Source organism: Thermochaetoides thermophila (genome assembly GCF_000221225.1).
Source record: "Thermochaetoides thermophila DSM 1495 unplaced genomic scaffold scf7180000011820, whole genome shotgun sequence".
NCBI classification, from domain to species: domain Eukaryota; kingdom Fungi; phylum Ascomycota; class Sordariomycetes; order Sordariales; family Chaetomiaceae; genus Thermochaetoides; species Thermochaetoides thermophila.
Window position 1 is genome coordinate 930,763 of NW_006383036.1, and position 25,923 is coordinate 956,685.

General features: G+C 54.1%; 8 protein-coding genes across 8 annotated transcripts; 3 read left to right on the forward strand and 5 right to left on the reverse strand.

Moving 5' to 3' along the window:
- Positions 1 to 836: 836 nt before the first annotated feature.
- On the forward strand, positions 837 to 4,419 carry CTHT_0052610 (uncharacterized protein; the record flags this gene model as incomplete). Its single annotated transcript, XM_006695537.1, has 2 exons — positions 837 to 3,410; positions 3,484 to 4,419. The coding sequence occupies 2 exons, from the start codon at positions 837 to 839 to the stop codon at positions 4,417 to 4,419; spliced, it is 3,510 nt and encodes a 1,169-aa protein (XP_006695600.1).
- Positions 4,420 to 4,817: 398 nt separating this feature from the next.
- CTHT_0052620 (uncharacterized protein) lies at positions 4,818 to 5,288 on the reverse strand (the record flags this gene model as incomplete). The annotated part of the gene is made up of 1 exon (XM_006695538.1): positions 4,818 to 5,288. One exon carries the CDS (start codon positions 5,286 to 5,288, stop codon positions 4,818 to 4,820), a length of 471 nt encoding a protein of 156 aa, XP_006695601.1.
- A 1,452-nt stretch (positions 5,289 to 6,740) lies between these two features.
- On the forward strand, positions 6,741 to 8,050 carry CTHT_0052630 (S-(hydroxymethyl)glutathione dehydrogenase-like protein; the record flags this gene model as incomplete). The annotated part of the gene is made up of 3 exons (XM_006695539.1): positions 6,741 to 6,767; positions 6,864 to 7,770; positions 7,830 to 8,050. 3 exons carry the CDS (start codon positions 6,741 to 6,743, stop codon positions 8,048 to 8,050), a joined length of 1,155 nt encoding a protein of 384 aa, XP_006695602.1.
- A 2,965-nt stretch (positions 8,051 to 11,015) lies between these two features.
- CTHT_0052640 (uncharacterized protein) lies at positions 11,016 to 11,345 on the forward strand (the record flags this gene model as incomplete). Its single annotated transcript, XM_006695540.1, has 2 exons — positions 11,016 to 11,153; positions 11,271 to 11,345. 2 exons carry the CDS (start codon positions 11,016 to 11,018, stop codon positions 11,343 to 11,345), a joined length of 213 nt encoding a protein of 70 aa, XP_006695603.1.
- A 1,335-nt stretch (positions 11,346 to 12,680) lies between these two features.
- CTHT_0052650 (uncharacterized protein) lies at positions 12,681 to 14,096 on the reverse strand (the record flags this gene model as incomplete). The annotated part of the gene is made up of 1 exon (XM_006695541.1): positions 12,681 to 14,096. One exon carries the CDS (start codon positions 14,094 to 14,096, stop codon positions 12,681 to 12,683), a length of 1,416 nt encoding a protein of 471 aa, XP_006695604.1.
- A 1,726-nt stretch (positions 14,097 to 15,822) lies between these two features.
- CTHT_0052660 (uncharacterized protein) lies at positions 15,823 to 17,685 on the reverse strand (the record flags this gene model as incomplete). The annotated part of the gene is made up of 3 exons (XM_006695542.1): positions 15,823 to 16,866; positions 17,252 to 17,551; positions 17,611 to 17,685. The coding sequence occupies 3 exons, from the start codon at positions 17,683 to 17,685 to the stop codon at positions 15,823 to 15,825; spliced, it is 1,419 nt and encodes a 472-aa protein (XP_006695605.1).
- A 626-nt stretch (positions 17,686 to 18,311) lies between these two features.
- Positions 18,312 to 19,762, reverse strand: CTHT_0052670 (glycerophosphodiester phosphodiesterase-like protein; the record flags this gene model as incomplete). The annotated part of the gene is made up of 5 exons (XM_006695543.1): positions 18,312 to 18,866; positions 18,923 to 19,033; positions 19,093 to 19,272; positions 19,369 to 19,592; positions 19,687 to 19,762. 5 exons carry the CDS (start codon positions 19,760 to 19,762, stop codon positions 18,312 to 18,314), a joined length of 1,146 nt encoding a protein of 381 aa, XP_006695606.1.
- Positions 19,763 to 22,982: 3,220 nt separating this feature from the next.
- CTHT_0052680 (uncharacterized protein) lies at positions 22,983 to 25,880 on the reverse strand (the record flags this gene model as incomplete). Its single annotated transcript, XM_006695544.1, has 4 exons — positions 22,983 to 24,278; positions 24,339 to 24,696; positions 24,750 to 25,347; positions 25,403 to 25,880. The coding sequence occupies 4 exons, from the start codon at positions 25,878 to 25,880 to the stop codon at positions 22,983 to 22,985; spliced, it is 2,730 nt and encodes a 909-aa protein (XP_006695607.1).
- Positions 25,881 to 25,923: the final 43 nt, after the last annotated feature.

The following is a 25,923-nucleotide window of genomic DNA, read 5'->3' on the forward strand; positions in this document are numbered from 1 at the left end:
CTGTTGAAGATGAAGGGGAAGGATGGGGGCAAGAGAAGGTTCAGGCTGGAAAAGCCATGACATGACTGACTGCTTCAAGTTTTTCTTTGGCGTTACTGTAGCCACAGCAGCTCAATACCCAACATAGCCAGATTTCAGAGTCGAGAAATTAGTTGAATCAACAATCATCGTCCTGACGACTGCGGTTACACTGTTTAAAGTGTTTGAAGGATGATTGTAATTTAAACTTATCGATAAGCGTAACAAACGATACGTTCGTAATTACAGACCCTGTCGCGGAACGTGCCGCCGGGTCGCGCGGGCAACGACTGGGCGAAAAGTGCGTCGCGTCAGCAGCGCAGCAGCTCCCTTCCAGGTTGTCTGCAACCTGCAATTTTGGGAGCTTCCCTCCTGCAATCCACCAATCCAGCGGCCCAGCGAAAACCTTCCCCCCAACCCGCAACAACCGCCTTCGCCTTTCGACACGAGACGACGACGAAACGCGTTGCGGGGGGATTACCATACGAAAATTAATCGACAAATATATTCTGGGGGAATTAGGGAGATTGCGAGCGCAGAAGTTTCATCGAGTGGACAACGAAGTCTGGGAAAAAAAAAAATAACACGAACTCGACTTGTGAGAAAAAAAAAAAAAAACGACGACACGGCTCCTGATCGATCGATCGATTTTTTTTGATCTGTTGATCGACGACGCGATCACTTCAACGCATCACTATCAACAGAGGACGCCAATTGTCATCTTCAATTAACGATTCGATCATCGCGCTATCCATCATCCATCGTCGATCGATCGACGTACCGATAATCACAATCAACCATCTATCCAATCCATAAACATGTTCCGCGTTCCCGACGACTCCATCCTTTCCTCCTCTCCGGCGCCCTCGACGCCTGACAAGTCCCGCCGAGCCGGCAGCAGTAACCTCTTCCGTGACTCGACCGCTAGCAGCGCCGCGTCCACGACCCCGGCTGGCACGCCGCCCGTCAAGTTCCTCGGCAGTTCCATCATGCGCCCTTCTGACAAGAATGCGTCATCATCCGTCGATGACGATCAACCAGCCGTGGGCCTGTTTACCGGCATCGGCGGCGGCGTGGGCGTAGGAATGGGCGCCGGTACGGGTGCCACCGCGGCCGCGAAGGCGGCGAAGAAGAATCTCTTCGCTGCGGTATCGGGTGAGAGGAGGAGGAATGTCCCGTTGGGGAGGTCCGGAAGGGGCCATGATAGTAGACAGCCGTCAAGGTTGAGGAAGAGTATTGGTGTGGATGATTTGGAGGATGAGGAAGAGGAAGAGGAGAAGAAGAAGAAGCCGCAGCTGCTGAAGCCGAAGGGGAAGGTACAGGAGAAAAAGAAGGATGAGCCGGTGAGGGGTCTGTTTACTGGGACATCGCTTGCGCCCCCGCCGCTGTCAAAGGCGGCGGCGGCGGCGACGACGACGACGACTACCGGGCCGACTAAAAGTTTTGGGCTTACGTACGAAGAGTTTGGTGAGTCCGAGGAAGAGGATTCTGGTCTCACTGGCGGGCAGGACGCTGAAGGCGAGTTAGACGACTCCATGTGGCTTGAGCGGTCGCCGGAGCGTCCTGCCATCGGCGACGAGTCTGACCTGCTGCTGATGGCAACGCCGGCTGCTACAGAACGTGTGCGCCGCGAGGCCGAAGACATCTTCCGCGCGACGGCCATGGGCGCCGGCGCGACGACCCGCCGCCATGAATACCGTTACGCTTCCCTCGCCAAGGACGTCTACACCCAGCTGGGCACCGCGCCGCTTGTTGAGCCCCCGCAGCTGATTCTTAGCACGGAAGCCCTGCTCGAGCAGCTGTATGATGAGGGTGTCGGCACGCATGACGACGATGCCCGTCTGGACGAGACCCTCGCTGCTGTCGCCGTGCAGCTGATTAACCTCTGGCAGGACCACGTCGATGCCATCGCCCAGCCCGAAGAGGACGGCCATGTAGCTGACATCGGACCCGGTCCGCGCGCCTCGCCGTTTGAGAAGGCCTACTGGCTTGCGACGCTCGCCCTGCAGCTGCACCACACTCGCGCGCTGGATGGCGGCGTCGAGCCGCTCCCCGCGACCCTGTTCCAGTGGCTGAACGATCGGCACGACATGTACGCCGGCCAGGTAGAGGAGATCCTGCGGTATCGACCCAGCCCCGCTTGCCACTCGCTGTTCTGGCAGGCTGTGTTTATGTCGCTTCTGCGCGGCCGCGTTAAGGACGCGACACAGCTTCTGCGCAGGGCCGGCTGGGAGCATGTCCGGCGCGGGGGCCAGCAACGCGGCGAGTATGCCTATAGCGATCGCGCTCTGGAGAATGTGCTGCGCGTCGTTGACGAGACGGTTAGTGTGCTCGAGAGCTGCCCCGGTTATGATGGGAACTGGGAGATCTGGAGCAGCGAGTGGACGCTGTTTCGTGTTAGGGCTCAGGGTGCTCTGGAGCATTTGAGGCGGTTTGCTGAGGGCAAGGATACCAGCTTTGGGGACTCGTTATTTGGCAGCTCGACCGGGTCGAATAGAGGGTATACCGGCTACAGGGATCATACGCTTGCTGGGCTGGCGCGTCGCGCGGAGAGCCAGGTGCCCTGGGATGTGTATGAGAGTCTGAACGTCGTTTTCGACATCGTCCTTGGCCAGCAGGCCTCCATCCTCGAGGCGGCACAGGATTGGCTTGAGGCTACGATCGGCCTCTTCGGCTGGTGGGATGAGCGCAACAACAACAATAACAATAACAATAACAATAACAACAACAACAATGGCTATCAGAAGCCCGGCCGGACGCAGGCACTCGTGCTGCACTCCTCACCGGCTCACCACATCAACAACGACTCAGAGAGCTACCTCGACCGGCTGGCGCGCGCCTTCCACGCCGCTGTCGCATCTGACTTTCACTTCAACTCGCAGAACCCGGTCGAGATCGGCATGGCGTGCATTTTCGAGGACAACATCAAGGGTGTCATTGGCCTGCTGCGCTCGTGGTCGCTGCCCATTGCGGCTGCTGTCGCCCAGGTCGCTTCGCTTGGTCGCTGGTTGCCGCCACATCGCCCGAAGGGCATGTATGCGCTGGAGGATCTGGATATGGATGATCTTGAGGTGTTAGGTGTCGATCCTGGCGCACCAGATGAGGTTGATGGGGTTAAGGATAGTACGCTTGTGCAGTATGCGCAGGCGCTGGTGGAGTATGAGGGGTTGGAGACGGTTAGGGATCGGGCCGGTGTATATAGGGAAGGATGGGAGCTCGCGATTAGCGTACTCGGGAGGATGGACTCACCCGAACGGTCAGAAGAGATGGTGCGCGACATTGTTGAGCATCTCGTCCAAGGCTTGACTGTGGATTCAACCGAGACGGTTGACAGGCTGTGGACGATGCTAAATGAGTTGAGCATGATAACTTATGCGGAGGAGATGACTGAGGTAGGTTCCTGTTGGTTGCTGTCTACCCAAAAAAAAAAAACAAAAAAAAAAACATTTGCTAACCTTACCCCAGACCTTCGGCGACATCCTCGCACGCGAATCCCACCGCTACGGCGAGGCCATGTGGTACTACGCGCTGGCCCATCGCCCCAACAAAGTCCGCGAAGTCATGAACCTGCTCATCTCCTATTCCCTCATCCAATCGACTGCCTTCCCTCCCGCCGCCGACCTCGATGACTACCTTCACCGCCTACTCTCCGACCGCAAGCACACTCTAGAGCAGTACGCCAAGCAAGACATGGAAGCCGCCGAGCTCCTCGGCAAGATGTTGAGCGGCTACGCCGCTCTACGCCAGTTCTACGACATCCGTGATAACGTCGACGCAACCTCCATCTCCCCGGTCTCCCGCCGCCAGCAGGCCGCTGCCGCGCTGATCAGTGTCATCGCTAGCTCCGACGACAACATCCGCGGCGGTCTGGTCGACCAGACGCGCGATGGAATCGTTAGTGAGGATTTCCTGCTCGCTCTGCTCGGCGAAGCGCTGGTGTTTGTGTCCAATCCGGATAATACCTTTGTACATCATGGGCATGCGGCTGTGCCGATTTTGAGTCAGGACCAGATTGACGTGCTGCTGAAGGCGGTAGAGGATTTGACTGCGGTCAGTGAGAGGGTGTATAATGTGTGTGATGAGTTTTTGCAGTTGGTATTGGCTTCGGCGCCTGGCGGCGCGCTGAAGGGGAGCAAGCCAGCGGATTTGTTGAAGAAGGGGCAGGATGGGCAGCAGATGGTGCTTGCTGGAAGTTCGTTGATTGCCAGCCAGCTGCAGAAGTCATTATTGGGAGGAAGTGGAAGTGCGCTGGGTAAGGTGCCCGTGAAGAGGGGATGGGATTGGAGAGAGGGTATGCCGGCTAAGATGAAAGGGGAGGATGTGATTAGGAGATTGAGGCTGGGTCTGGCGAAGGATTTGGCGCGGTTGTGGTTGGCTGAGGCGGATGCGTTGGTTTGGTAAGAGGGAAGGAAGGAAAACGGAGGTGGGGTGGTTGGAGAGGGAGGGGGAAGGGGAAGGGGCCATAAATGGGAGTATGGGAGTTGAGACAGACAAAGCATAGGTACACTACTACGTATTTCAATGGTTGATTTGTAGGGTTTTTATACACTCAGAGGGTTTGGGCGAAATGTAATTGGTTATTTTGGTTTGGTGAGATTGAGCTGTCTTCACGAAGGTGAATTACGATGTTCGCAAAGCTCATCCTCACAATTTTCATCCCAGCTATATTACCACCTTCCTGCACTTATTACTTTGCCCATCAAACACTACTCCTTCTTGATCTTACCCTCAAATTCTCACATCGAACCCTCTACGAGTCTCGATAAAACTCAAACACATGCGGTTTTCATCATGATGAACTATTCCAACCATCCCTTCCTCTCCTCCTCCAAAACCTTCCTCCAACTCTCCCCCTCCTCCAGCCTAAACTCCTTCACGCTCTCAATATCCTTAGCCCCAAACCGCCCATACAAGTGCGGGCAACCCCTCGTGGTCCCCTCGTTCCATTTCACGCTGGCCGGGTCAAAGTTGGACAAGCGCAGCTTCAGGATGTAGATGGTACTGAATGACTGAAAGTAGAGGGCTGCTGTTTCAGGGACCTTCTCATTTCGATGTAAGCATCGGGATAAGATTAGGAACGAGGAGGAGGAGGAGGAGGAGGAGGAGGAGGAGGAGGAGGAGGAGGAGGAGGACAGGCATACCTGCCAGCCTGTGCTTAGATGGATGAAACCATCTTTGGCGTCGAGTTCGGAGAGGGGGTAGAGGTCGGGGAGAGGGGTTGGGGGAGGTTCGTGGGTGATTTTGTAGACGTAGGTGGGAGTGTCGAGCATTGTGTTTATTCAAAAAAGATCCGCTATGGCTGTCACTAGCAGTTTCTGAGCTAGAGTTCAAAATATAAGATGAGATTGCTATGAGGTCGTGTTCCTAGCCAACTCAATTCATGACGCGACTTCACAAGAGATGGAGTGAAATTGTAAACTGGATCTTCTGTAGACGCAATTCTCGCTTATTGCATGCATTGTAACAATGTGCTTCGAGAACCTCGAAAACTTTTGTTTGAGATGACAAGGTTTTCAAAAAAAAAACAAAAAAAAAACTCCAAATCATTCACAGTTTAACGGAACTCATAATTTCATTAGCGGAAGGGGTTCACAATTCAAAAGTATGTGTCACACAAAAAAACGTTTTGAGTATAAGCGCCTCATCGACGAAGGGCACCCCAAGGTCTCTCTCTCCATTCGGCGTCTTATCTAGCTCCGGCGCAAACCCGGTTCAGCCCGGTGTAGGAAGGATGGTTGAGGTAAGATGGCACGCCTTCAGGGGAGTAGGATAAATGTCTCTCATACAGCGAGGGCGATGACGCAATGCCGTTCGCTTCCCGATTTTTAATTATTCTCGTTATGTTGTCAACAGAAAGACAACCTAAGATTTTGATAAGATTCCGAGCCTGAGCCCGAGCCCGAGCCTCCGGGAGCTCAGGGCAACTCGGCATTTCTGCTTGCTTGGTTACTAAGCACGCGACAGAGATCCACTGATAAAGCTTTGGATATGAGCTTGGATAGCGGCTAGCTAACAGCTGTGTGTAAAAGAGGTTGCCATCATAACCCATCGTAGAATCCCCAATACGGCACCATTTGAGCAAGTGATGCATGTCCATGGGCATGTCAGCGCCTAGATATACCCATTCTGACATCTAGGATTAGCAATGCAAATCCAAATTCCGGACTTTTGAACTGCCGAGCCGGTAATAGGGAGATAACGGGGGCGGCCAGGGGAGCACGGGGACAACAGACCCAACGTACTTGGCAGGGCGGGATGCCGTGAAATCACCGAGCCAGCTCCTTCCCTTTCTCCAATGAATGAGCTTTGCTCTGTGATGAACGGCTATGCTAGGATACCTGCAAGAGGGATGCATTGGAATGCGATGCCGTCTGAATGCCACCGGCATGGCATGGCATCTCTCGATGGTTCAGTGAAAGATGTCCCGGACTCCCTCGGGGAACCCCAACCCCACTTGCTTTGGGCGCAAGGCGGGGTCAAACGCGAAAAGGGGAGAAAGGGGGGACGGGGCGGGAGGGGACAGATTTGGATGGAAGCTTCCCACTTCCACTTAAATAAAAAACAAGCGGACGCTGCTGTCGCTTGACCTGTTGCCTAGCTTGACTTCAATTTTTATTTTTATCTCGCCATCCTCCCAGCTTTATCTGTCGTCATCTCCTTGCTCGCATCGCTGAAACCTACCTACCCCTCAACACCCACACACAGACAACGCACACATCACAATGTCGTCCGAGTCAACGGTAGGCAAGGTACGCACCACGACAATTACCAATTACCCCGCCACCGACTCAACTCTCAACCCAATCGCATCACAGTCAAACAGATGCTAACCCCTCTCCCTCCAGACCATCGTCTGCAAGGCGGCCATCGCCTGGGGTGCCGGCCAGCCCCTCAGCTACGAAGACGTCGAGGTCGCGCCTCCCAAGGCTCACGAAGTGCGCATCAAGATCTACTACACCGGCGTGTGCCACACCGACGCCTACACCCTCTCGGGCAAGGACCCGGAGGGCGCCTTTCCCGTGATTCTGGGCCACGAGGGCGCGGGCATCGTGGAGTCGGTCGGCGAGGGCGTGACCAACGTCAAGCCGGGCGATCACGTCATCGCGCTGTACACACCCGAGTGCCGCGAGTGCAAGTTCTGCAAGAGCGGCAAGACCAACCTGTGCGGCAAGATCCGCGCGACCCAGGGGAAGGGACTGATGCCCGATGGGACGACCCGTTTCCGGGCCCGTGGCCAGGATATCCTGCATTTCATGGGCTGCTCGACTTTCAGCCAGTATACCGTTGTTGCCGATATCTCGGTCGTCGCGGTGCAGCCGAATGCCCCCATGGACCGGACCTGCCTGCTGGGCTGCGGTATTACCACGGGTTATGGTGCGGCTACCATTACGGCTAAGGTTGAGAAGGGCAGCAATGTTGCGGTGTTTGGTGTTGGGTGCGTCGGTCTCAGCGTGATCCAGGGTGCCGTGAAGAATGGGGCGGGCCGCATCATCGCGGTCGACGTGAACCCGGCGAAGGAGGAGTGGGCTCGCAAGTTTGGTGCGACCGACTTCGTTAACCCGAACCAGCTGCCTGAGGGCAAAACCATTGTCGACCAGCTGATTGAGATGACTGACGGTGGTTGCGACTACACTTTCGACTGCACTGGCAACGTCAATGTCATGCGTGCTGCGCTCGAATCGTGCCATAAGGGCTGGGGCGAGAGCATCATTATCGGTGTCGCTGCTGCCGGTCAGGAGATCTCAACGAGGCGTATGTTCCCTTATTTCTCTCAATGCATATGATTCAGCCCGGTACTAACTCCTGAACAGCATTCCAGCTCGTCACCGGTCGTGTCTGGAAGGGCAGTGCGTTCGGCGGCGTCAAGGGCCGCACTCAGCTGCCCGGCCTGGTGCAGGATTACCTTGATGGCAAGCTCAAGGTCGATGAGTTCATCACTCACCGCATGACTCTCGAGAAGATCAACGACGCCTTCGAGGTCATGAAGTCGGGCGAGTGCATCCGTGCTGTCCTCACCATGCAGGATAACTAATCGTCATCGGGGGATGGAAAGGGAGTAAGGAGGGTTTATGTGTATGTTGATGTGGGCATTCATGATGAATGGGCGTTTTGTATTTCTGTTAGGACTCTAGCGGAGCTCGACTGTATTTCCGATATCCCCAAAATAAACGGTTCGGATGGCAATGGGCACTTGTATGCTCTCCATCTTCAGGTTCTGGATTGTCTATATGAAACAAACAAAACAGATCGGGCGATCGACTTGATGGACTTGATATGTCCTGTCCTATAATAATAAGTTTCTTATTACACCCAGAAGTCCTACTGTCTCAAAAGATCGACTCGGCCCGCGAAAGTCTCACGTGTGGCGTTTCCGAATACGGGCACGGATACGGCTCTTTCTTCTGAGTGGCGCCCGCACTTCTGGTCTGCGAAACCTGTGGGTGCTAGTCGGGGTCAGGCAATAAGGATAGGATTGCCGGCGAAAACAAGGGACAGAGAACGGTGGTTGGCTGGGTCCCGGCGAATCTCCGGTTGTTTGGTCGGCCGGTCAGCAAGGCCACGGGACTGGAGCGATGTGCAGCTGTGGGAAAGTTTTAACCTCGGCCAGACCGGTCTGATGAAATCCTAGGAGATGCACGAAAACGTTATTTGCAAAGAGACAACTGCTGGGAGTCGAGGACAAAAATGGCCTGGACTTCGCTACCATATGGAGAAATCACACAACAGATCGCCGTCATGCATCTGCAGGGCGACTTGAACTTTGCCATCGTGGCGGCAGGACGGGATTATCTGGTTATGGTTGGCTGTTGTTGACGATATCGTGGCCACTCCGAGACTCTGCATTCGTACGCAATATGTAGGTTGGATAATCCGTAGACAGCGACAACATCGGCCGACTATCCGGTGCCGATCCGTCTGTTGAGAATCCATAGTGTCGCGGCTGGCTGGCTTGGGTGGCTGCTTGCAATAGGCAACTCAACGAACTATTGTATCAGTCTCTTTTCGTCATCGGGCATGCATGGGGGGTGAGAGGTCGCTAGAGAGGGCCGCTAGGTACGTCACCTGTCGTGCTTGGTGTCTTGGGTGCTGGTACTTTATTGACCCAGCGCCTCAACCGAGGGAGAATGAAGTTCGGTGTGTCACCATCGTTTTCCTTCCTTCCTTCCTTCCTTCCTTCCTTCGTTGCTTTCTTTCTTTGTTCTTTTTTGGCCAGATTTTAGTGTTTATCATTTCTGAGCTTTTCCGAGCGTGATGGCTTCGGTGTTCATCAGTTGGTAGGTGTAAACTGTGACATGCCGCGCGGGCTGTACTGTCAACGTCGATGAGTGGGAGGACTGGGCTCAGAGAGCCGGACTGAGGGTTTATCCATGAACCATGGAAGCAAATGGCGCCATGATTTAAGCATTCCATCCCAACTGATGAGCTGTCCCACGGTTGCAGCAGGATGCAAGTCTCAGCAAGTGGCAGCACCCTGATGGTCGATACCTTGATGGTCTCAGGCCGGGTCCCAGGCCGGGTCCTTATCAGGCCGATGCCCGATGGTACCTGCGCCTGGGGGGCACCAAGGAGCTTAAAGAACGGGAAGCGGAAGTCACGATGCAGCTCTCTTTTTGTTGCTTGCCAAATGGAATCTCGTTTGGGTTATTTCCTTTTGAGGAAAGATGGTTGCTGATTGGCTTTTCATTCACAACTCTCAGCTGATTGTGCCATTCCCCTCCAACCGCGTGGTACAGTACGATGAATGGAACAAGCAGCACCAGAGTGTTGGGGTTGGGGGTGGGACAAGACCCACGGCTGGCATGGCCGAGAGCCGCAGCAAGGGGACCCCTGTCGCAAGCGAAGTTGTGATCGCAAACGGCCGGCCCGCCACGCAGCCAGCGCAGCGAGCCAAGCACTGCTGCATTGGGATTGCGATCCATGGGATTCTTTTTGGGTCGCTTTGACTTTGCGCTCGGGACAGAATGTGCTCCTCCGTTGGGCATCTCTCTATGGGGCCGCCGACTAGGATTCACTACTGGGAAAGAAGCGGGACAGTGACGCTCTGATTTCCCGAATGACGAGGACGACGGGACGATGGGCTCTGACAGCCCGACTAGCGATTCCCCGGCGTGTCTCCATCCACCCTCCTCCCCCCCCGGTCCATCCCCCGGCGCCAGGCATCGACAGGCCACGCATCCACCTGCAGTACCACTGCCCGCTGGCGCTGGATCGCTGGCACCGGCGGGCCAAGCATTGACGAGCTCGCAAGGTTGCATCTTGCAAGCAAGCACTTGCTGTGCTGCCGCCGACTGGGACGCCTGGATTTGGAAGTGACGAGCGCAAATTCTGGGCCTGTGTTGAGTGCGCTGTGTGCGTTGTGTGCAGTGTGCTTTGCCTCGCTCGCCTTGCCTCGCCTCGCGCCCTCGCCGCGGTGCGGCGGTCCCATCCCGTCCACTCAGCTCTGGGCATCTGGGTAGTTATCCAGGCGCTGCGCTTGTTGCTTGCTTGCATCTTCTCGATCCGTCGGCCTGGCTCCCTGTCCTTCCACCCACAGACGCTTTTCCTTCTTCCAGCTTCCACCGATTGGGTATAAGCTCGTCCATTCATTGCGCTCGCACTTACGTGTACCACCCAGCCGTGGCCATATCCGTAGACCCCCCGGTTCGGTTGGCAAGAAGGGCAACACGACATTGACCTGGCCGCTGGGACCTGACCTGCCACCTTCTTCCGGGATAGAGCCACCACGTGAATGCCTGCCTTGTCTCAGGCGCCTGGGCACCTCCACCAGTCTCAGGTCTTTATAATCCTTCCTATCTCTCCTGACTGATCTTCCCTCTCTCTTTCTTCCTTTTCTCCCCCAAGTGACTCACATCCCCGCCAATATCGATCGGCTCAGGCCAACAACGCCAATCTTCTCCTGACTCACACACCCATCTCTCTCCACTAACCTCAACCTACTTCTCTGCCGACCTCGCAACCTCGCTCGCGCCGCTACTACCACTCCCACAACCGCCAACATGGCCAAGGTCCGTTGCTCGTTCCCCGAGTGCAAGGCTGCCGCCCGCCCGATCGTCGGCGACTGCGCTTTCTGCAAGGGCAAGTTCTGCAGCACGCACCGGCTCTTGGAGGATCACAACTGCCGGAACCTGGAAGACGTAAGTTTCTCCCTCCTGCTGCCACCAAACGCCTCGGACTCGCATTGGTGGCTCGTGGGCTTGGAGGAAGTTTTGTCGAAGGACGAGCTGGCTGACCTACTCCGGGCAACAACGTAGTGCAAGCGTGAGGCACACGAGCAGAATGCTATGCAGCTCAACAAGGAGCGCACCCAGGTCATCAAGACCGCTTAAGAAACTCCCCGGGTATCAAGATTCTACATACCGAGTTGAGGGAGAAACTCGGGTTTACTCAAAAGTCCCTCCCTACGAATGGAACCTACCTTATATGAACGTATCTACCGGTAATACGGCTTTTGGACGCCTGCGCTGTCTGCGGCTTGGCATTCCTCGTTGGAACACGGGGACTGAGGTTCAAATATGACCACCGGCGACAACGACTTCGATGACAATAATCATATGAACGAACATCCTGGCTTATTAGCCTAACCTTACCTTACTACGACTACCGATTTTGTCAACCGACCCTGGCTGCACTGTTTACTTCGTAATAATTCGAGACGTTTTCCGTACATTCCGAGCGACAAGGAAAGCGAAAAAGAGCAAGCGGGATCGGTTGACGTATGCCTGCCCGGGATTATCCGGAGCACCGCGTGCTTTTTTTTTTTTTACGAGCCATTGGCCATTGCATTTGAGATTTGCTTTTTTCTGATAAGAGGTAGTTTGGAGGAGCCTGGCGTCAAGACGGTAGAATTGGGAATTGCGGTTTTGCGTTGATTTTTTTTTTTTGAATTGGGGGGGGGGGGGGAGGGAGGGAAGGAGCGGTTTGATAACGAAGATAATCGAAGAAGGGGAGTCGCAGAGAGGGAGCTTGACTTGTGTGACGGAGGTTGACAATGACGAGCTGGAAGGCCGGCCTTGTCACCCCATCCTGCTCAGCTTCCCCTTGCTGCTGACCAACCGCTTAAACCTTGCTGATCACATGCAGAGAGATAGAGACGGCTGAGAAATCGAAAGGTTTACAGCCCGAAAACGAAGATTCTATGAACGATTTAACTTTGTGTTTCCGTGCAATTGAAATGCGCTTTTGTCTGTTTAGACATGACGATTAAGTACTATTGGATTACAATGATGCGCACAGTCGCTCGGGGAGTCTGAGCTCAGTGTCGACATCATGCTCAAAGTGATAATGGCAAAGCAGCCAGCTCCGATATCGTATCAGCCACTGTAACATGACTTTATCTTCGCCAAGGATTACTAAGAATCAGGGGCAGTGGGCACCCGGTACACGGGTCCCGTTGCACAACCAGCAACCGAGCTTCGATAGATGACGGCAAAGCGGAGCCGAAAACTCCGCCGCAACGGCACCGCAGGCCAAAGAGTGAGCCTTTGTGTCTTTGTGTTGTGCTTGTTGGTGTTGATGGTCATGTTGCAGGTTTCATGCCGCAGCAATGTCTCAACTGCCAACAGCAAGACAGTTCAACCGCCAACAAAGGGCGCTTATGTCCATGTCAGCCCTGGCCCATTCACTTGGGTCAGGGGCTGACAATGACAATGACCTCAGAGGGCTCATTCACCCTCTGTCTTGATCCTGCGGGGAGATCTTGTCCTCCCCTTTGCCCCATTTTTCTTCACAACCTCTTCTGTTACCTCCTCTTTCACCTCAACATCTTCCTCCTTTTTATCAACCTCCATCCTCACCTCCTTTTCGTCCTTCACTTTCCCTTCCATCTCCCTCCTCTTCCTCCCCTCATTAACCTTCCCTCTCTCCGCAGACTTACACAAGCCCCTCAGCCCCAGTTCACACTCCCCACACCTCCGACTTCCCTTCACTGGCCCACAAACCGTCTGCCCAAACCCAACCAACAACCAATTAATCTCCTTCCACTTATCCCTCGGTAGCCAGCTCTCAAGCGCCTTGCGTGTATCCTCAGGAGTCTTCGTCTCATTCCATCCCCAGAGATTCGTGATTCGATGCACGTGCACGTCCACACCAATCCCTTCAACTTTGTTCCAGCCGTAGGTGGCTGACATGCACAGATGTGCCATTTTGGGACCCACGCCGGGCAGGGAGCAGAGGGTTTCCACTGTGGGCGGGATATCTCCTCCAAACTTGTCGCGGAGGATTTCGGCTGTCTGTTTGAGGTACTTCGTCTTCAGGTTGTGAAAGCCGACTTTGCCTATCAGCTCGTTGAGGAGTTTGGGGTCGACAGCGAGCATGTTTTCCAGGTTTAGTCCTGGCGGGGCGCCGGGCTTATGGGGGGGTAGTTCGTTGTGTAGGCGGGCCATGGCTTCTGCGTTGACGGTGTCTTTGGTTTGGGAGGAGAGCATGAGGGCGACCAGCGTCTGAAAGCGTCGGTCGCGCGGGGAGGCGTCGGCTCGGGCCAGTCGTTCGCAGCCCATTGTATCGACGGCGGCGTTGGCGGCCGGGCCGGAGATGCGCATCTCCTTTACTAGGTTGTACATCTCTTCCCAGTTGGTGGGGGGCTCAACTTTGACGGCGCCGGTGGCTGGGTCGACGGTTTTGCGGGCGGGCTTGCGGACGCGGCCGCGGGGTTTCGTCGCGCTTGCAGGTTCAAAGTTTTGCGAGCCATCAGGGGAGGTAGGCTCGGTCTCTATCTGCGCCTGTGTCTCTTCTCCATCCTCCTCAGTCTTCACCATCGCCGGAGCAGTTCTCGTCGTTGCCCTCCTGCCCTCGGCCTGCCGCGAGGGATCAGACGACGACGACTGGGACGACGTCGCGGTACGTTTGCGCTTGCGCGACACTTTCGTAGTCACTGCATCTTCAATGTCAGAGCCCAATGTCACGTCCTCCAGACCGGCCTTGCTACTGCTGTCGTCGGCATCAGCGATGCTGCTGGGGTTGTAAGCAAAACGCGCCAAACTGCTGCGTGTGGCGCGACGGGCATTTGTCGCGTTTGTGGCGTCGAAAAACTGGGATGTTTTCGTCGCCGTCTCCCGGCTGGCGCTGCGTAGAGTCCGCATGATGCTAAACATCAACCGGGTCTTTTGTGAACGAGTGTTCAATTGGCCTCGGCGACGTCTCTCTTTGAGCGGCGACAGGAGAGACGCCCCGGCCTAACCTCTTGTCTGAGACGTGCAACGGGCGCGACAAGTGGAGCTGGGAGAAGACAGGACAACGGTGTCACGTGGAGATAAGATAACAAGACTTCAACCCTAACCCGCGGTGAGCTGTACTCGGGGCTGAAACCGCGATTGATTACACATCTATAGCCTACTGCTCGGGGCACCTTTGGGGTCAAGTTTGGCGCTCGGGGGACCCCGAGGAGTACACTCTCCATCTCTCCATCCGTCTTCTCTTTGTGATAATTGTCCTTATACGCACTTCTCGGTATCGATGCGATGCGATCCATGCGGTTTTTCGGTTAGGAGTTCGATGCTCCATCACTAAATATATGCAGACAGATGTCCGAGGTTCCTGATGGTAAGTGAGCCTCCTTGACCCGGAGAACTACCTGTTGCACATGTGGATAGAATTATCTGTACCAGAGCTCCAACCAGTGGCCCGTATAATACTATCCTTAGGTACTGATCGAGATCTAACGCTTAAGCTGTCTAGCAACCTAGGGGTTGATTAAGCGTCCTGCCCTGCAGCCAATATACGTTGGCACAGTTATAACCGCTCCTCCTGGGAGCTCAATCCCCCAGAAAGCCCCTGGGCTTAAGTTTGAACAGGATAAGCTTGGGATGTTACTTCCAATTGCGCAACCCCGAGCATCTTCGGGCGGCGAACTAGTAGGAAATGCCATGGTGTTGAGCGGGCAATCCTACATAGGCGTTAACCGGTATATAAGAGGCCATTCCTTGTCTCAGTAGTGGCGATCGTCACTTTGTGGCACATGGGGTTACGTGGGTAGTCACAAGTTTGAAGCCAATGCGTGTTGAGCGGAGGGCAACGAGAAGTGAGCAATTCGTGTGCCGGTCGAACGAAGCGACAACGGTGTACAGGTTCTGGGGCACGTTTCCCAAGCACAGCGTGACCGAGGCCTGCAAGCTGAGGTGAGCAAAGTATGCGAGGAGAGAGCCTAGTAGGCAAGGAAGATAAGCCCTACAGGCTTATCAGTTAAGTCCCGGGCTCGTAAGTGTCACAAAAGTGACGATCCCCACCCCTGCGACCAGGAACGGCCTCTTATATACCAGTAGGCGCCTATGTAAGAGGTGCCTGCTCAACAATGAGGCAAGGCTATGACGTGTCTAAAATCATCATGATCATAATAGATCAATTAACTCCAATTCTCCCATTCAAGTATTGAGAAAACATTCTTGGAGGACATCTTAGACATTATCAGCTATCTTCCGTGATGGAGCACTCAAGGCTTGACGCGATGAAGAATCTCGAGGTGGTTCAGGATTGTTTGCCGTCTTTATGAGTTGGTTATAGAGCGGTAATCGTACTTGTTGGGATAGGGGTTCATAGAAGAGGGCTTGTATCTCAATTATGAATATGAGTAAAAAAAAAAAAAAAAAAACTAATTTCAATAGGCCTTGAGGAGAACCAAAGGTCAAAGATCAAATCCTTTAAATTAGATAACACTGAAATTAACCAAATCCTCATTACCCTAAACTCCATGCTCTAATCTAATGCTCTCTAATCTGCTTACCTAGATTCTAACATCAGAAGACAGATTTCAGGTATAACTCTACACGCCTTCTAGCTCGAGCTATTGAAGGAGAGGGAGCATAGAAAGAATCAAGTCAAAAACTCTTCTGTCACCCAATGCTTCAGCACCACCTTGCCTTCATCAAAAGCAGGCTTCTCTATACGCACAATGATAGCAGCATGGCTATGCCGATGCTTGTGTATCCATACAGGATACTTGCGCCATCCAAGCTTGTCTAGAGCCCGGATGGCGTCAAACTGATACGGAGCGAGCGCCAGAGTTTGATAGAGGTTATCCCCGCCTGCTGTTGACTCCCTGCTCAAGAGAGGCCGTGTCTCGGGGTTAACTTCTGAATCGTTCTCTCGCTGTTGCTTCCTGTCTGCATCGAGAAGACTCTCGTCTCCTTTCGAGGGAGTGACAGTACCCCCGCCTTCGTCCAAGAACTCATTCTCCTGTGCGCTGTTCAGTTCCTCATATGCCCCCTCCACAGCACTGCGCATCTCCTTGAACCATAGGTTGACCCTGTAATCCTCGACGTTGATACCCGCACGCCCACTCTCATGGAGCTTGACCCTCCTGTGAGAACGGATCGTTTGAATCGCCGAGTTGACCAAGAAAGTCACTACGCCCACAGGGACTAACAGCGTCAATACCAGCACAAACGGCACTCGTTTTGCCCAGCGACTTAAGCGCATTGTAAACGGCGAAGCCTCATTTTCTGGAGGTTGCTCTGGTGGCGGGAGGATCGGTTCTTCTGGGTCGAGTATGATGGGCTCATAGCCAGGCAAGTAGCGCACGCGGTTGGCCACGTGGTTCGAATCTGCAGCGAACAGAGTGGCGTACGGGTCAGTGGCAGAGATAGCAGTGGTGTAATAGACAGCGCTACGGTCATTGACGATATTGGCATAAAGGGTGCGGCGGCGGAAGCGGGCTAGGGCACGCATGAAAATGGAGTTAGGGTCGGCCAGGACTGCGAGAAGTGGCTTCCCTGTGTCGCGGAAACGGTCGATGCCAAATAGCTGGCGACCTGACATGCACAGCGTGCGCGCGCCCAGCACATTCCACATATGGTTGGCCCAGCCACGAAGGGGTGTGCGTACACCGAGGAAGGGTGAGGCGAAAGCGGTGAAATTCTGGGAGAGATGTTAGCATCACCGATGATTCGAAGTGAGTATTGCAACAGTATGCGGGCTTGCAAAAAAAAATGAAGACAAATAACAAAATTACAAAAAGCTCTCCGACCAGCTCACTCGGTGTGGGGTGTCTGGCTACGAAAACCCGCGATTTCCTCGGGTTTTTCTTTGGCGATGGCAGGCGTCGGTCATACTGAACCATCCGGGGTCCTGACCGGAGGGGAACCGTCCCATATGTAGCCGCGGGGAGAGGGCGAGGAAGGGGGGGAGGAAGGTTGGGATGGGAAGCTTGAGCCACCCTATGTTCTCTAGGCAGCTCCTCCCAAGGCAATCAAGCAAGCCAACGGCCAACCGAAAACGAGACGAGAGACAGTAAGACACTTACCATGCACTCCAGATCATCCAGGACTCCCCTTGCGAGCAGAAGACCGATGGCATAGCGCGCGACTAGACCGCCCAGTGAGTATCCGACGACACTGAGCTTGGTGATACGCTCACCGCGGGAGCGGATCAGCTCCAACTTCTCTTCAATTTCGGTACACACACGTTCGCCGCCCAACTCGATGCCGTCGTAGGTGAAGGAGCCGCTGTTGCGCTTGGCCACGAGGATGTGCACCTGTTCCGGTGGAAACTGCGCCCGTAGTGCTCGTGCCAGCGATGCCATGTGTTTCGGGTTTCCCCAGAGCTACACGGAAGGTCGTGTTAGCTTCTAAAGTCAAGCTTTTGAGGTGGTTGATGACTTACACCGTGAACAAGCACACATAGGTGTTCGGCGCCCGGTGCTCCTCCCATGTAATCCTCCATGTTTAAAGGAGCCATGTTGGCTTGGGGGCTTGGGATTGATGGATCGACACACCAGAGCTCAGTCCGACAACAATTCATTGAATATCTTGGATCGCTTTCCGAGATTTAATCAGCGGACGTCTAGCGCCCCTCAAGCTCACGTTGGCATGTCTGGACGGAAGTTTGAAAGTGAGCTGCGCCTCAATTGGCTTGCCGAGCCCACGTCACCTCCTTGAGCTGTCGGCGGAGTTAACGGGCTGAAGTGGGCCGGCGATAAGGCTGTTCCCTATCCGTATTGCCAAGACGAGGGGATAGCAGGGGTACATTTGGTTAATCTCTAACTCCACTCCTTCGCAAGCTGTTTGCAATGAGGACGCTTTATAAACAATGATAGAAATGAGAGCAGCTCTATGAAGTGTTTTCTCTCTCCAATCTGACAATTTTCTGTTTCAAAAAACACGAAAATCAGCCTGGACAACCAGGGCATGGATATGTGGAGTCCGGCCTCCTAGTAACTTATACGGACCAAATCTTCAAGACGACAACCAACAGGCCATGCTAAGCGGTGTTGAGCAATCTCTCAATCGAGAACGGTTTTGAGAATAGAAGTTGAACCAATTCAAGTCTAAGAAGACGTAAAACCATACCAAGGAGCAACTAATCTATGTGATCTTCACCTCCCCCCTCTGACCCTTCATCTTCCTCGTCCCTCTCTTGTTCAGCCACCGCCAAAGCACAACGCTCAGCACCGCCGCTGCCGTCTGCAACAAAACAGCCTTTGCATACAGCCTGATCTTTTGACCAAGCCCATACTCTTCTCTCATCTTCCTGACCACGACTTGCTCCGCCTCATCATCGCACTCATTCCCGTCGTCATCACCCCCGGCACCGCACTTCGGCCCCTTCAACACCTCGCCCAATTTCGTCACTTCATCTGTCACCACACCACTGATAGCAGCATTCTCAGGCTGGCATGCACACCAATCCATCCATAATGGCTCGTTGACCGTCCAAGCAAACACGAGCCGCCCGGCACGAACCGCCGACCTACGGAAGCGACAGCCGACGGGCCCCAGCAGTGCTGGCTGGAAGAGATTGAAGTGCACTGGGTAGGGGAAGTCGGGCTTCAGGAAGCGCTGGGCATGCAGGAGCGAGAAGGAGATGAATGCAAGTGGATAGCCAGGAAGATGTTCGGCTAGCAGGCGGAGCCATGTCTCCTGTAAGGTGCGTGAGTGAAGGTCAGGGGACAAGCATTGCTTGGGACCAAACTTACATTCCAGCCGCCGAGCACAACCCTTTCACTCCAGGGATGGCCCTTTGCTGGTGGTACGGAATCAATGGCCTCGGCAATAGCTGGGATGATGGCGGTTGGGTCATCGTCGGGCTGGTTCGCAGTTAGCTTTCATGTTTTCGACAAGGACCGATGCCAACACACCAACTAACCTTGATATCCAGCAACAGCCACACTCCTTCTCGTCCCTCTTCTGCTAACCATCCCAACAACTCAACCAACCGTGGCATAGGCTCATGTGGTTCTCTCAGCGTTCGCAGCGTCGCCAGGTACTCCCAGTAGCAGTCGGCGATGCGCCGGTCGACACCGAAGCAGCGCTTGAGCGTGGGATCCTTTTCCAAGTTAAGGACATGTTAGTCTCAGGTTACACATCCCCACCAGCTATTGCACTCAAATGACATAAAGCAAAAGGTGTTGAAGGGCTTCACATGAGAAAGCACAACGACGCCATCCTTTGAGAGGTGCACGTCCGTCTCGATGGCATCGGCGCCAGCGGCTAGAGCACCCCGGAACGAGGCCATCGTATTCTCGGGGAAGGCAGCCTTGTAGCCGCGGTGGCCAATGTTTTGCGGGGGCTGGCCCCGGGGTCGGGATCGGAGTCGGGTGACGAGTATGGACCCGGCATTGGTGTTGGACTTGGGAACCACCGAGACTGAGAAGTGTCAGTAGGTCTCATTCTCCCGGAATCCGGATCCCACAGAGTAATGGGTCCGAGAGAGGAGCCGGAATGAAGTGGAGTAACCAACCATCGACATCCGTCTCGGCGACGGCGGAGGGCTGCATTCCGTCTGCAAGGAGCGGCGTGTGTTCGTCGGCTGTCATTATGCGGGGGACAGTATGCTACCAGCTTGAGGCAATCTGTACTCAAACAGCCACGGCAGAAATCACATAAAAGAGCCAAATGCCATCGCCGCGGAGAAGGTTAACAGCATTCGAGTCCTCTATATCATTCTGCCAGTTGATATCATTGAAGCTTATCACAAGGCATCACATCTAAATACAGCAACAGCAACCACTGACAGCGAAATGTTTAAGCGGTCAGCAGCGACAGCAGCCACAGCTCACATGGCATGGCAACGCGAGTGACCCTCCCCACCTCTCGGCAAGACCCGCCCAGACCTGACCGAAAAAAGCAAAGCCAAGCGGTTGCGAAACTACCACCAAGCTCGGAGATAACTTGCCCCACTTATCGCCGGAATATCCGGGGCCCAGCTGGCCTCTGCCACACCCGTTGTCGGAAAGCAAGTGGGTCCGTCGAAACGGCGACCGCGACCTTTCAGAAGCGAAAAATGGGGACAATAGTGGATAACCGCACTATGTGGGGCAGCCGTTTGACGGTTTGCCCTGGCTGGCAGGAGATTGACACTTGGCGGGTTTTTCTTGGCGCACACACACATGGTAGGGCGGGTGGCGTCTTGGTGGCTGTCGGTGATCAAAGGCATGGTGCAGATGGATATTGATCGGCATTGATCACGACTGCTACCATTGGAGAAAGACACTGATGGAGGAGGGAGAGGACAGTTTGGCTTCGACCACGTCATCTATCTTGCCGGGTAAAGTTTTGCTTGTTCTGTCTCGGGTCAGGACACAAGTTCTGCTACTCTCGCAGATTCACGGAACTTATGCTTTGGCTTCAGCGGTTAGGCGAGATTTAGGCTAAAACCTTCCCGCCTGCACGTAACACAGACCGAAGATATATATTGGATAAGGTGTCGCAAGTGTTTCTTGACCGAGAAGGTCAGGTACGTACAAATAGATCTTCCACTATCTGCAGCACCGGGTGAATTTTCCCAATGGTACCGGAATGCCCCAAAATACAACGGTCCTGCATATGTCACCAGCGCTATGGAAACAAGTTTTGGTTGTGTATGTACCTATGTGTGGGCTTAGGCGTTACCAGTTCATGTAGGTTTATTACACATGTCTGCCACGCTTCTACAAAGAACAGACCTGTGCGTCCCGGGATCGAAATGCGGGGCGGCGATTTGGGTGTGCACACAGGTTGATAGGTGACTGTTGATGTTGTCCATCCGGAGCGTTAGCCAAGCTTTCCCCGAGCTATCTAAGACCTGTATGTACTGCACAATGGATATCGATATCAATGTAATGTTCTGCGCTCGAGAGCCCCTGAAAATCAAGACGATCCCCATAAACAACTTCACAAAAATATGACAAGAGGTGCTTGACAACTTCATCCCCCAAGCTAAGCCTCGCAGATGGCCCAGCAACCCTTACCTCTTAGAAGTTCCTCAAACGAGCGAATAGAATCTACAGTGATACACCTCTTAGGTGATCAGTTGTCCAGAGATCCTACCCAGGTAGGCCCTGCAAGCCTGCGTATGCTCCATCAATAGCGCCGCGGAAATCACTGGCACCCTAAGCACCCCCTCAGACAAACCCCAGAGAGATCGGCGGGATCGCCGTTGCCGCGACTCCTGCCCTCAGATCCAGCTCTAGCCCTCGGAGTCAGGTCTGGCCAAACACGTGCATTGAGACGGTCAGCTCCAAGGGTTGATGTCTGGAGGACGGCGAGGGGGACGTTCCCATCCATAGTCAGACCGTAGATCCACAAGGCGACGTATAGGCATTTTGTGGGAATGAGCAGGACTTACAACTCTTAAGTTTGGATGACAGATCTTGGACTTCTCGTAGATGTCAGTTGTCAGGGACCATCCTGTCTTTAGGCTGATCAAAAGAGGCACCGTTCAACCGGGGGAAGGTCAAGATGCTCTTGCGTCGATGATTTGAAACACAAGCACAATGCGCCGTTATCGGCAGGGAACAACTCCATGGTATCTCTTCCTCTGCGCACAAACCATAAAAACCTTCTCTCGCCTACATTAGACTTTCTTAAAACATCTCTTTAGACCAAACTCAAGGGCACGGACACGGAGACCTCGGTTAAAAACACCTTTTCAAACTTTGCGAACCCCTCATCTCCATCTTAACTGGAGAAAATCTTTCGCAGAGGTAGATTGATAGTTGAGATGAAGGTGACACAAAACGTTGTCATCGAAACTACGCACATCGCCAAGGTCTCCATTGGCTTGGCGGGAATCTCGCCCTCGCCCTCGCCACTGAAGACGACAGGCCGAGTCAGAGTCAGCGGGGACCACCAGAGCGGAGCTCGTCCCTAGTCCAAACGCTGCCTCTGTTTACGATAAAGCGGGGCAAATTTGGTTCACCTAAGTGGAGATGTGCTGTGTCTTGGCCATTTCACGTCTTTTTATTTTTTACGCGAAGAGGCGAGAGGGTGGAAGAGCTGGAGACCGACGGATGGGCCCGTGAACCGGAGAGACATGGGGAGAAGAGAGAAGGGAGATAGAGACAGCGAAATCGGGATATAGAGAAACCTTGACAAACTGTTGCCTGGAACGCGACAGCTGGCGCTGAGGACGAAGACCCCCGTTGTCGGACTCGCTGCTGTGTGGGCTCATGATGTCAGATGATCCACACGCATGAACATTCTGGTGGATCCAGTTCCCCAGAGATCGCGGGCAACGCGGGGTTTGGAAGAGCAAGTTCATGATCGAGGATCCGAAGAACCGGCACCGGTGAACAGGCAGTCATGTTTTGCCGAAGAGACGAACTTTGGGTTTGCTCAGCACACCGTTTATTTACAATGGTTCTTCTGTTCCCTGTCGTAACCTACGTCGTACTATATAAAATAATATATCCAAAAAATAGAAAACCAAGAAGCGAAAATTGATGATGATGATGATGATGATGATGATGATGATGATGAAAATCCTGAAGTCCCTTTCAAACTTCCTTAACCTTAGAACAAAAGCATACTGAGGTATTCCAAAATCCAGGGACCAACCCTTCGCGCCGTACCCCTGCGCGTTTAAAAACGGGACAAGCAACCGTAGACGCCAGCTGTTAGGTATAGATAAAAGGGAAAAAGCAAAACAAAAATATCCCAAGCCAAAAAGAGTCATCATCAGCATCAAGCCCAATCCAGCCCAGCCCATGATAACCCATTTAGACCCAGCCATTGATACCATACCATTTTTATATGCATCATTCCCGTTCATGGTTCTTATAGCGGAAAGCCGCTATGCATAGGGTCCAGGACATGGAACCCCTCTGGAGCTGGCGCTACCGCCGGAACAGAGCCCGCTACCGCACATTCAGCCGTCGTAGGCAGAATGGTGTTTCGGAAATCCATACTGCCCATACTGACCAGATCCTCGCTTGAGCTCAGCCCATCCTCGCTCATACTGACAACGCTGTGCGATGACCCAGACCCAGAATTAAAGTCACCCAGGTTGAAGCTGGAAAGATCCCAAGACTCAGGAGACCAGGCTGCTGTAGACGCCGTCGTAGCTGTTGTGCTTGTAGGCGTTGTCGACACAGGAGTTTCCGCCAATGCTAGGCTAGGTCCGCCATAGATAGCATCATACACATTGAGCTGACCACCATCGAGAGAGCCCAGAAGCGCCTCCCACTCAGCACCCGAAGCATTCGAGCCCTTCTGGAGTTGAGCGTACAGGTGAGCCTGCTGGGCAGGAGTCATGGATGGATGCGGCGCAGGTCCACGTGTCTGGACTGGGGAAGACGGTTGTGAGTGGGAGCTACCATGAATTGGCAGGTGGTACTCCACATCAGGCTTGATGTTAGCACCGGGAGAGGTGGGAAGACGCCCGAGCATGGGAGCGGCCTGAGAGACATGGGGCTGGCTGAGCGACAGACGATGATCGCGTTGGGTTAGCGGAATCGTTGGTCTTGTGCTGTCGAAGGAGCCCCGAGGTCTTTGAGGGATGTGCGCGGCAGCCTGAGGGTGATGCGGCATCGTCATCCTGCGCAGCTTTTCTTGCTGCATGAGCAGGTCTGTTTCGCTCACGCTGGCGCTGAGATGCCGGCCGAGAGTCGGGTGCGCCTTGTGAGCGGCAGTTGGCGACGCGCGCTGTTGTGGTGCGCTCAGGCAAGTATCCGGGCTCTGACGGGGAGGTGTGGGCAGCGACTGCGGCGGCGGCTCGTCGACCGTAACCATCAGGCCGGCAACCCGCTTGAAATCGTAGATACCAGGTGCCTTTTGCCTATCAGCGGCTTTGATAACAGAATTAATCAACTTCTCGTTGTCACGGAGCACCTTGCTGTCCTGCTTGAGATCCATAGTCTGGAAGAGCAAGACAGTGCCGCAAAGCATAAGTAGATCGCCCTTGTTTAGGCAGAAGGAAAAGGACATGTTCCTCTCCTCGAGGAGCTCCATGATTTGAATCATGTGTTTAGCTGCTTCGCTGACTTTAAGCAGGGCAGGAGCAGCCTTAGTGCCCAGGGTCGAGGTGACCGCCGGGCGGAAGATGAGCGTGTGGCAGTAGTAGTAAGCAAGAGCCTGGATAAATGCTAGGTTAGTACAGTGGAGCCGGGACCCAAGAAGTGACCCGCAACTTACAAGGATGGGTGACCGGCTGCCGGTAACGTCGGTCGATGGCTTGTCTTGCTTAAAGTTAAGCTTGAGGTGCGGAGGAAGCTTCTCATACCACTCGTTCAACTCGGCTTCAAGACTGTCCATGAGCTGTAGGGAGAGCTCAGCAGTGGGAGCAGAAGGGTAGATCTTCTCCAGAATCTTGCTCAGGATGCGAGAACATCTGAACAAGGCAAGGGCATTAGACAACCGAGTGGCTTCACCCGGCAAACTCGGCTGGAAGCCCTTCTCTGTAACGTATTCGTCATCGGTATCACAAGGGTACTCGCAGTGGATGTCCTCCTCCTTGAGGAGCTTAGGGAGACCAAGCATGGCCGCAGAGAAGCTGCACTGTTGTTAGTACAAATTCAGAAAGAAGGGTGAGGTCATATGCCATACCAGTCCAGAGTATAAAGGCTCCAGAAGACCTTCTTCCGGGTCTCAATGGTAAGGACACCAAAAGAGAACCTCTTTTGGCTCTGGTGCAGACCTAGGCGGTGGGCTAGGCCAACGGCAATGCCCTTGTAGTGCTGGAGCCGCTTAAAATCGGCCCGAATGGAGCAGTAGAGGAGAGCCAACAGCAGGCACTGAAGTGTCTGCATGGTATTATCCATGATGATGGCCTCCAAAGACCGTTGCCATTGCTGCTCGCAGGCGGCGATCTGGTGGAGATCTGGCTGTTCGCTAGACAGAGCAGCAATGGCAAAGACAAGATAGAGTTGCGAGAGCTTATGGTTATTCTTGATTTTCTCTGGGTCGGCAACGAATTCCTCGTAAACGCGAAGGAAGGTCGGCTTATGAAGAATAGGGAAGAGAGGTGCCCACTCCTGGAAGTAAATATTGACACAGCGATCGGAGAACAGCCGTGGTGGTATCCTCATCGACTGGGTTGGTGGCTTTGCAGTCAAGGGCCAGCAGCCCTGAATGTGAAGAAAGGCTTCGGGGTTAAAGTCGGCGCAGGACTTGCCGCTTTCCTGCAGCTTCCGCTTAAAGGCCTCTGTAAGGGAGGTTAGCATCCAGGGGAAACCTGACAGAAACAAGGCGTAACGAACCAATGAAGGCACGGCCGCTGGCAGCGCCCATGTAGTAGGAGTCTGAGTTCTCAACGCCCAGCAGTAACGGCGAGGACTGGACTCGAAATGTATCCTCTTTTGGCGGGGGATTCAACTCCTTCTTGATGTCGGCAGGAGGACTGCTGGAGCCCTCGCGACCTTGCCGATTGCTGTGCATCTTGGAGAGCATGTCGATCTTCTCATCTTTCTCGTCCAGCAGATCCTTGAGCTCGCGCACCTCGGCCTCCAAGCTACGCACACGCTCCTCCAGGGACTCAGTGTAGCCTCTGGGGAAGGCGCGGCGGCTCAACTTGTCGCTGGTGCGGCACTCGAAGCCGACATTGGCACATTGGGAGCAGCATGGCCGGATGCCATCGCAGCGGATCTTCTTGCTGCGGCAGCGGTCGCAGGCCTGGGCAATACGGCTCTGTGAGCTGTTGCCCACCTTGATAACCTTCATAGGCAGGATTCCTGGCATTTTGGCGGTGGTGTCTGATTCGCCTTTCGTCTCGTCTCTTCAC